Source organism: Tarenaya hassleriana, unplaced genomic scaffold (assembly GCF_000463585.1).
Source record: "Tarenaya hassleriana unplaced genomic scaffold, ASM46358v1 Cleome69, whole genome shotgun sequence".
Taxonomy (NCBI): Eukaryota; Viridiplantae; Streptophyta; class Magnoliopsida; order Brassicales; family Cleomaceae; genus Tarenaya; species Tarenaya hassleriana.
The window spans coordinates 161200-172339 of record NW_010969446.1 but is presented as its reverse complement, the minus strand read 5'-3'; the positions used below and the strand labels follow the sequence as shown (position 1 = coordinate 172339).

Here is an 11140-nt window from a genome sequence, read left to right as displayed (position 1 = left end):
TTCCACTTCATTGTCATGTCGTATGTCCTCATGCAAAGTCTGATGCTCAACCCGACAAGAATCTCCAAACAATGTATCGTGATTATGTTCTCTATCTTCTCCATCTACTCTTCCTAACACACAATCTACAACTAAACCGCATGTCTCAATTATATCTCTACCTTCTTTGGTATTTGCAATATCTCCACCCTTAGCTTCACCTACACACGTATTACATGCAACACATTCATCATCATCCTTTTGCTCGATATTTATCCATCCTCGTCGTCCATTTGTCTTGCTGAACAAAAAGGATTTTACACCCATATCGTCAAATATATATTCTGGTTGTTTTCCATCAACGACCATCGGTAAAAAGCTTAATTTTGGTGTCGCTAATTCCATTTTAAGCTGATCACATATAAATCGAACAAGCTCTTCATATGTCACCTGACTTGCTTTGTTACAGACACATATAGTCTTCCGATTGTCTTCCTCTCTTTTCCATTCAAATATTGCATCTTCATTCTTTTCCCAAAATAGATGTGTAACAATCTTCATAATCATCCATATTCCTGTAATCATTCATATTCCTGTAAAAACATCAACATTTATCATTTTCTCCAAAATTTCGTTCTTTACAGCAATGTGTACAATATTTTTTATTTCATAATATCAAACCCTATAACAGAAAAAACAACATAATAATACTCGAAAATCATTGGGTCTTACTTGAATCTTATATCTTCACCGAAATTTGCCTTCAATTGCATAATAAACTGAAGAAAAAAAAACTAAGATTTGGAGATGATTTACCTTTAATGGCAATGAAACAGAGAGAACACAACAGGAGAAAAGTGTCGACGGAAGAGAGAGAAGATGATGGAACTTGAAGTGTAGTGCACGTTTTTAAATTTTAATTCATTAGGGTATTTTGATTATTTTTTTATTCAGGTTATATATGTCATTTTATTTTAATTAGAGTGTATAATCTGATAGTTTTTTTATACATTTTGAGGTGTGTATCAGTGATAGAGATGTGACGCAAGAAGGGTATCTGTGAAGATTGCCCGAATGCAAACGAGTAACAAATTTATATGTTCACGGCAAAAGCTGAAACACACTTTACATGAACCCATGTTCGGTCTCTCTGTTTTTTTTTTTTTTTGGGATGATGAACACACTTACTTCTACATACCAAATTAGTATTTTCTTTTTATAGAATGATAGAAATCCGACGCAAGAGGTTAGATCTTCTGTCCGGACCGAGAAATTTCTGAACGAATCCGTCGTTGGGCGAACAGAGGATCACAGTGCACCAGGTTTAGTTCCTGCTTCTGCATTTCTCCATGGCCCTCGGAGCTGCAGAGATCCAGACAGACATTGCATTGTAAGCTCTCAAGTCAGTTCGAATCTTAACACGAAATTTTCCCGAGAAATGGACACGCGAATAAGGGTATTATAGTAATTTCATTTACATAAGATTTAGCTGATACACATTACAGCAACAGGGTATTCATTAATCTTTTGTATGCCAAGGATGAATCCAACTAAAACAAAGTTCATTCGATTTACCTTACGTTGGTGAAATATTATGGTATGCCATCCTTTTTTTTAAAAATCTTTATGAAATGAATAAAACAGTGGACATACATACATACATACACACACACATACATGCATGCATACATACATATATACATACACACACACATACATGTATACATACATACATACCAAGGCCAATGGCATCAGAACTCTTCATGATTCGGAGTCTCTTGCAAGTGTCGATGAACATCCTGAAACAAATTCGTACGGTTTGATTATGATGATGATAACACTGCTTAAGAACGTTAGTCTGATACGAGGGTAAGCTACCTCATGTCTCGGGTCACAGTTTACCGCAGCCCGTGAAAGCAAAATACGTAATCTCTAGACATGTTATTATGATTGGTCCAATCACGTACTCAAATCAAAAGAATTCCTATAGCCGAGTTTTACAAGAAAATGGCCGGATGCAGCAATGACAGAACCAAAAATGACGACTCAACTTAAGTTTGGCCTACCAGAAACCAACGGAAGTTCACAGCCATTATAACAGATTACATGGAGGCAGTGTGCTGATGCTAAGCAAAAGAACCGGAAACTCGGGTACCCAAATGATAGATCATGTTATTGCTTTCGTTTTTTTCGAATTTTCCCGTTCTCTCTAATATGCTCATCAAGAAATTTTAACTAAGGGTGAAAAAAAAAACTTACTTCCAAGGCACATCACCGACAAGCATCCAGTCTCCATCTTTATCCTCGTACGTAAGAACGTATTCCGACCCATGCAGCAGATCTTTCAGGTTGCCCTCGTTTATCGCACCCTTTCCAGATGTTTCGTGAGATCCAAATTGACCTAAAGATCATATAAAGACGAGAACAGCAGAATCCATGCATAATACAATGCAAATAAGACACATTTCCAATCCCACATGCTCATCTTAAAGTTACATTCTTGAGAGGGCATCGTCGGAAAATTACAAGACACTCACCAATTGTGAAACAGCTGAACATTTTCTCTAGACCCGACGAAAGTTCTTGGTATTTTCCGTAGTTCTTGAGGTCGGTTTTCCTCAGGTAAGGTGCTCCGTCCATGCTGACTTTGACATATAGAGCTCCGGCCCCTGATTTCCCCTCGGGCTCATCCCCGTTCTTTGAATTACCCGCAAGCGAGTTCTTCCTGAACGATCTGATCGGCGGCCATCCCACGACTTGAACCCTGCAAATACGAAACCAGACATTAAGAGGCCTTGATACTCTTGATCGGGTCTAGACAAAAAAAAAGGCTTTTTCATGCTTACTTGCTCGCAGGGGCACCGATATTGTTGTCACCGGCATTGTTATGATTAGGTCCGGTCTCATTCACGGGATGAGGCTCGTCCTGATGAATTTTCTGAGCTGCCAATGCTTTCCCTTCGCTTGGTTGCCCACCGAGGTTCTCGAGAACAGAACCTGCCTTGAGTCCCAAGTTACCGGTAGGTCTTGGCGATAACTTACCCTGCGGAAACCTATCACGTTAGATCCAACGGCATAAATCACACAGCATCAGAAAACCCTCTTTTGTTACCCTGTGGAAACAATGAAAACCTTGTCGGATACTCACCTCCATAGCATCAGAAAACCCTCTTTTGTTTCCGAAAACGACATTCTTCAGCGACGTGCAGTGATCGTCGCCCGTAGGATGCAACGGGAAGAGAGGCTTCTCGTCCAACAATGACGGACTTGGCTCTCTTTGGAGTGGCTGTGAACCCGGGAGACCGAGTCTCAGCTCGGTTTCCTTAAGACTGATCTTGATTTCATCTGTAATAATTGAAACTCCCGAGTTGTTGCTTTCGTCACCTGGAGAAGATTCAGACAGAGACATATAGTTTCTCTCTTTCAGCTCAGAGATCTTGTTATCCATGGAAGCAGAAGACACGAGCAGAGATGTTGCATTATTATTGCTCTGGGCCTTCTCCTCCTCCGCCACACCACGCAGCGGTGGAGACATCAACATTCAGACACAACCTTAACACCTGAAATTTCTGAAACTTGGTTAAAAAAAACACTTGTTTGAAAATATAACACAAAAGATTCTTTTCTACGTCTGCAGGAAAAAAAACAGTTCCCTTGTTATCCAAACAAGACAACAGAGGACTCAGAATGATTCAGAGACATTCTGTTCATCTGAGTCAGAACATGTCTTCAGGACAGATATTCAGCTCCAAAAGCCATGGAAACATGGCGAAAGCAAGGGGAAACCATGTGTTTTCGGATTGTATAACTCTTTACGATTTCACCGAATTATTCACCTTCAAGTTTGAGATTTATGCTTAACTAAGTTATTTCCAAACTTCGAGATCTTGACAGATTGTGCATTTTTTTTCCTTGTGGGTTCTACGGGACTTTCTAACCACGGGAGAAAAAAAACAGAACACAGATACTGTCTCTTTAGAGCAAATCAGTCTGTGATTTGATAAAAGAAGATTCTCGTTCAATTCTTAGAGATCATGAATTCAAACCCTACATTTTGGTTGTGAGAGTGTGAGAGTGAATGGATACCTATACAAAATGAATCTCCAAACCTTAATCTCAATTTAAATTGAAAAAAAAAAAAACACTAATGGGCAAAGAGGAAATTTAACCACCACTACACAAGAAGTACTTTTTCCCCCAAATTTTCCAGAGATTTTCCCAGGAAAACAATCAGCTGGTAACTGGTCGGACGAACGAACAAGCAGACGGAAAGTGAGAGAAACACAGACAACGACGCCGCCCGAAAAGCCAAAATCGCAAAAAAGAATACGAAAAAAGTCCAAAAAAAATGGAAAAAGAGAATGAACGGAAGAGCTCCGTGAAATTACCTCTGTAAAGCTTGGAGTGATGTAACTGAGGAAGAAGAAGAAGAAGATTGAGTTTTAGAGAGAGAGAGAGAGAGAGAGAGAGAGAGAGAGAGAGAGAGCTAAGGACCCTCCATTTGGGACAAAGTAACAAAAGCTTTGTTGTCTGTCCAATGTGAAACTCTACGCATCAAAACGACGCTTTTAAAAAAATTAATTTGTCTTTATTTATTTATTTATAGTTAAATTAATACATAAAAACGCGCGACAATAATACACGCTCCCTCTCTCTCATGTCCTCTTTTTTTTACTGTAGTTTTCTCCCTTATTTTCTCTTTCTTTCTTCCCTTTTTCTTGCACTATTACAATTTTGAGAAATTTTGTCTCGCTATTCTAAATAAATACCTAAATTTGTGAAATAAATTCAGTTTTATTAAATGTAAAAGATATTTTCCGAAATTTGAAACAATTTTTTGTATATTGAAATGTCTAAAATATCCTTCATCAAAAATTTTAAAAAAAAATCCATTGAACTAAAAGAAAAACGAAACCTATATTTAATATTCACCTCTCTACCAACAGAAAAAATAAAATAAAAATAAAAATATTTGTCTATCTTTGTACCCATCTATTATCGCCGTCACCGTGGCTGAAGCGAATTGGCTAACGTGATGTGCAGTGAAGGATGAAGATTCATGAGTACCGTTACGGAGTTAGAAAAAAAAAGATGCATAAAGATAATGAAGCTGAAAATCCAGTTTGATAAATGATTCTTCCTGTTGGAAAATTTAAGATTTTTTTTAAAGTAGAAAATGGTGAACCGTTTTAAAATTTTAAAAAAAAAATCAAAAAAATTGAAACTTTAAATATTTTTGTTTCTTTTGACAATGAGGTATCTTGTTCAATCTTAAATTTTATATTTTGAGTAATTTTATATAAAAAATATTAAATATGCTTTTAGTAATATAATTTATATTTTTATAAAAATAGAAACCCTTAATGCAAACAGGCCATATTTTGGTTATACACGATGTAGTTTTGGTCCGTGAAATGAAAATTCTAAGGTTTTAAAGTTTTTTTTTTGTTGGGTGGAGGATGCATTTTCTAAAAATCTAACCCTACTTCATAAATTTTCCATTACAAAAAAAAAATTTCTACAAATTCCACCCTTTTTTAAAATTTAAGTTCTTTTTACAGAATAATATCAAGTGCTTTTTCGTCATGTTCTATCTTTTTTGGTAGATGGTATTCTGTTTTTTCTCCGGTTGGAAAAATTTTGGAGAAAATTTAAAATTAGTGTAAACAATTATGGTTTTTTTTATTTCGAATTTTAGGTACAACATTTATGGTATTTAAGTTGCATCTACAAACCCTAATGCTGCGGAAAACGTTTTCTCAATATTCAATTTATTATTTATTTTCCAAATTTTATTGTTTTATGCAATATATTTTTTAGGTGTATAGACAACAAATATGGTGTTTTAATTGCATCTAAAAACTCGGGATTCTGCGGAGAACGTTTTCTGAGTATTCAATTTATTTCTCTTTATTTTGCAAATTTTATTGTTTTACGCAACATATTTTTTAGGCGTAAAGATCATATGAAATCTATCATAGAATAGAAAATTGTAAATATTCTCTATTAATTATTTTAGAATAAATTCTAAGAGACTATATATTAAAGTAAATATTTCAAGATTAATGATCAAACAATTGTAAATACATTTAGATAACCATAGTCTTCATCTTTATAATATATATATATATTAGTAAATGCCGAATTGAGCATGAAAGGTCAATTTTAATTTTTTTTCCCTTCACCATCATTATTCTACATAAAATACTCATCATGTCATATTCGTAATTATACATTTATCTTTTTAAGACCACTCTTGGATTTTGGGAGGATTCGTGATAAGGTTGGGCCTTGACCGTTGATTAAGGCATAATTACTAGAATTTAATTAACTTTATTTATGGATTAAATACAATTATATGTATATATATATATAAATATAAAGGTGAAATGAAAGTGGAAAGTAAAGGGGAAAACAATGGTATCGGATTCATTAAATGTATTGGATATATAATCATAGTGTAGGCCGTTGTAAGGTACAAGAAAGTTAGACAAATTTCTATGAAAAGATTCACGCTCTCCCCCTCTCTTTCATCTACAATAAAAATAAAATACGAAATTTAATATTTGTTTATAATAGTTATTTCCTTTTTACACGAAATGAAAATTATGTTGAATAAAATAAATAGTATTTCTTGAATTTATTTACGGAAAAAAATGTATACACAGCATACGTAACCACATGTTCATGTTTTCACATCAAATATGTGCACTATGAATTATATTTTTTTTTTATTATAAACTATATTTATATGTAGCTAATATAACAAATCCATAGTTATTCGAGTTATTTTCCGGATTGATCATCCATTACGAAGTATCAAGTATTCAATGAATTTTATTTGTGATTAAAGAAAATACGGTTTCATCTCATTGCAGTCTAATTATATAATATTATAATTTATTTTATTTTATTTTTATTATTATATAAAGAATTCTATTAGAACATAAATTATACTAGATTTTCATATATATTCGTTGTATGATCAATAAAATACTAACAACATAATTTTATAATTTGGTATATTATCAAAGATTAGTTTATTATAGAATTTAAAGATTAGTTTCCGTGTGATGCAAAAGCCTCTGATTTAAATTAATATGTAATTATAATCTTTTGCCTACTTATTTTGTATTATTGGCTTCACAGAAATTGTGAACATTTTATATTAAAATATATTAGAATTCCATAAAAAAACACACACACACAATTACATGAACCTATATCGAAATAAAAATTACATAAAGCATAGTGCATGGCGATTTAACATGAAATATCATTTCCGACGAAAGCACGGGATTTAAAGGAGAGTTATAAAATGTCAAATACTCACACGTATTTTATTTCGTATCGATGGGATTTAATATATTGCTATATATAATTACTAAATGATAATATAAATAAATAAATAATTTCGAAAACGCGGCACTAATGATTATGATTATGTGCGTGAGGGCATATAACACATGCTTTGTCTCCTCTCCGCATTTTGGAAGTCTATTCCATTAAACTCTCCCAAGTGGGCAAACTTTTGTATTTTTCCTCATACTTCTCTTCCACCAAACCACTCAAACCACATTATTACAAAAAAAAAAAGGACATTATACAATTGTAATTTGGTTAATAACCGAATAATCAAACCGATCCGAAGTGAAGAACGTATAACCACAATCAAACCGAATTAGATATAAAAATGAATGGTTATAATTTCTCTAAAATCGAAAAAATCGAACCGAATAAAAAAATAACAAAAAAACTGTATATTTCTTTAAGAAAATAAGTATTTTTTATCATAATCGAATCAAATTCAATATAAAAACAGAATGATTATAGTTTTTTAAAAACCGAAATAATCGAATCCGAATATAATAGAACCGAACCCGAATCGAAACCCGATTAAGCCACCCCTATGTATGACTACCTATGTGTGTATATATTTATGTGTGCATACACATAAGGCCATGTTACAGCTCCATGCAAGGTTAAAAAAATATTTTTTTGTTAAACATGAACCTATATAAGATAGTAAACCTCGTTTAAAAAATTTGGTATTAAATGATAAATAAAAACATCTTACCTAATAACCAATAAAATGTTCAATTAATAAATACTGTATCAAATTACAACAAAAATTACTATGCATAGTAAAAAGATGATATAGCCATTCTGCGACATTTGTTATCAACACACGTTTTGTGTTGCAAGATGAAAAAGCCAATGTCATACATCTTTTTTAGTTCCTACTTATATATATACACATGCACGCACATATATGTATATATACGTATATCGGATCAGAAAAATTTATAAGAGGGGTGAACTTGATTTTAATATAAGGGCATTTAAAATTTTATTTAAAAAATATAAAGAAGATTAAAATTTTAATTAAAGCAATAGGGGCAAATGACCCATTATAATACATATGGGTTTAATGACATAAAACCTTCAATCATATTCGAATCTAGGGTTACATCATAGTTCGATCGATTTTAATGTGAGGAATCTTGCTTTGTCAACTGAAAGTGATTCAAGTAAGAATTAGGGTTTTAGAGAGAACAATAACATGAAATTCTTGCATTGAATCATATTCCAATCTCGAGTTATATCTTATAGTTGGATCAATTATAATTATAGGGTGGCAAATCTTGCCTTCGTCAACCGAGTGTGAACTCAACAAAACCAAACTCACAAACATCAATTGATATTTTGTCATGCCGCTTTTTACGTAATAAAATTGCTAAAAGAAATCATATGTGAACATAAATAACGTCAAGTGAAACTTGGAGCCAAAAGAAGTGAGCATGACGGAAGACGATAATTATGTTTTGTCATCGAAACTGTCTAAGCTTCCAACCAAAGTACTCTACATTTGTAGATTGAGAAAATTAAGAATATATATACATACATTATATATATATATTTAATTACATCTTCCTATTGGATTTGGATTTATTTAATAGAATCAAAACGGATTCACCCTGTAAAATGCCCGGTCTATGAAAGGTTCTAGAAATCTTGACGAAAAAACTGTACATAATATTCTTGATTGATTGAAAAATCAAACCATAATAAAATCTGTTGAAAATCTATTGATTATGGTAAGTATCAATCAGAATAATATCAAATTGGAATATGATTGATTCTAACATTAATATGAGATGTTATTTCTTCCACTAGTATAAAATATAAAATAGAGGTCTTGGTTAGATCATTTGACATACCACAAGAAAACAAAACAAAACATTTTTAAGAGAAAAAGAACATTCACAACTCTACTCATATCTCTCTTTGAGTTCGTTTGGTATTTGGGAAACCTTCTCCCGAATATATGATCGTTGTATCCTGGGAGTTCACCATCTTCTAATAACCTCGAAACTTTAGAGGTGGCACGGAAATCGAATTAAAAAAAAACAGCATTTCACATGCCTCGACAATAATCTTTTATTATAGATATTTCTCTTAACCGTTTGAATTGTCGGAGTTTTGTCGTCGTAAACAACCGCCGTTGCCAACACTTCCTACATTTGATATCTATACCATGCCATATGTGTAATTTTTTATTTAAAAACTGTAATATAGAGCTTCATTGGACTAAATTAGATAAACTTAAACCATAAAGAACCGAAAATGATCATGGGTTTTAACCAAAAACGATAAATGTCCATGATCTTTATCTTTTTTATCTTCTTACAAGTATATTCAGTCCATGAATTGTATGGATATGAAAGAGTTTCCGGAATATTGGATCAATAGTTCCGATGAAACTCTATGTATAAGTCAAATAATTGAAATGCTAATATCTTCAAATACAATAATAATCTCTAAAGAATCTCCTATATATATTGAAAATCTTGATTAGTCACAATTAAGTTAAATATTCACAATGAATTTGCAAATTTTCCAAAAAAAAAAGACTAACTTATACAAACGCAAGTGTACAAAAACTTTCTTAATCCCAAACAAAATATTTAATTAAATTCGTGAAGATTCTAAAATCTACTTTGCACCACACTTGTTGTATGGTCTCATCACGATCACGCTCATGGTGCTATAGAAGATGCCATTACAAACATGTAATGACATTAGAATCGCAAGAAATTCAAAATAATGATGTTGCACCCGAAAACTAGTTTCTATTTTAGAAAAAATAATTATGAAACTAATAGTGATTTGGATGGATAATCGGAACCTCTATATATATAAAGATGAGATTAATAATAATAATTATTAAAAATAAAAAAAGGAACAAAGGAGAAACAGGAGAGAGAAAGGGACATGACGTGTTGGGGAACAAGAAAGCGGCTTTAATTTTTGGATTGCCGGCTATAGATCACGACGTTTAACTTCCTTTATTACACCACGCGCATAGCTCAGCGCGTGGTTACACGCACTAGAGAAAACAACATGAGCGGTGGAATGCACGCGCGTTTTGATGGGAGTAAAAGAAACGAAAATGATTTCCAAGTGTTTTGAAGCTTTGGTTTTGGGCTTCATAATTATCTTGTGTGTGTTCTAACAAAACCTGAGTGGTCTCGACTATTCAACGTGATTAGGCAATGTCCATAGTTTGACCAAAAGGCTGAATCTCTATTCATGTGTACATAACTTTGGATAAAATCTAGTTATAACCCGAGATTATATAAAATTCCAATTCTTATTGAATATAATCATACAATATACAATATACAATAATCTAGTTACAAGTGGAGATCATCTAAAATGCCAATTCTTATTGAATATTATTTATACAATATACAATATGAATAAATATATCAATCAGTCTGCATCTTATAAATCCAATATATCCCATATTTCTCTTCTATCCACACATCCGTATTTATACTCGCTAATTATCACAATCAATTCTTCCAGCATTTTATCACCACATAATGGATAGATGTTTCGTTACGATTTTCATAATCGAATCTACCGAACCAAAAAAAATATAATATCACCTTTGAATCGAACCGTTCAAAATTTTTAAATGGAAATTTTTTTTACAAAATTAAATTTCTCGGAATCGAACCGAATCGAATTTTGAAAAAACTCTAAAAACTGAAAATTTCATTAAAAAGTTTAAATTTTTTTTAATAAAAACCAGAATCAAACCGAATATATATATATATATATATATATATATATATATATATATATATTTGTA

At 32.4% G+C, this 11140-nt stretch overlaps 1 protein-coding gene across 3 annotated transcripts; it reads right to left on the bottom strand.

Moving 5' to 3' along the window:
* Window positions 1-1037: 1037 nt before the first annotated feature.
* Window positions 1038-4526, bottom strand: LOC104800383 (auxin-responsive protein IAA27-like). Of its 3 annotated transcripts, XM_010523180.2 has the most exons (8): window positions 4368-4526; window positions 3147-3539; window positions 3064-3078; window positions 2826-3026; window positions 2517-2743; window positions 2239-2380; window positions 1717-1778; window positions 1038-1341 (listed from the first exon to the last, which is right to left on the bottom strand). In XM_010523180.2, exons 2-8 carry the CDS (start codon window positions 3518-3520, stop codon window positions 1304-1306), a joined length of 1059 nt encoding a protein of 352 aa, XP_010521482.1. In that variant the 5' UTR covers window positions 3521-3539; window positions 4368-4526; the 3' UTR covers window positions 1038-1303. The 3 variants fall into 3 exon arrangements, with proteins under 3 accessions (XP_010521482.1, XP_010521481.1, XP_010521483.1); XM_010523179.2 differs by lacking the exon at window positions 3064-3078 and having other exon boundaries at window positions 2826-3022; window positions 3128-3539; window positions 4368-4525; XM_010523181.2 differs by lacking the exon at window positions 3064-3078 and having other exon boundaries at window positions 2826-3032; window positions 3128-3539; window positions 4368-4524.
* Between the last annotated feature and the right edge of the window lie 6614 nt (window positions 4527-11140).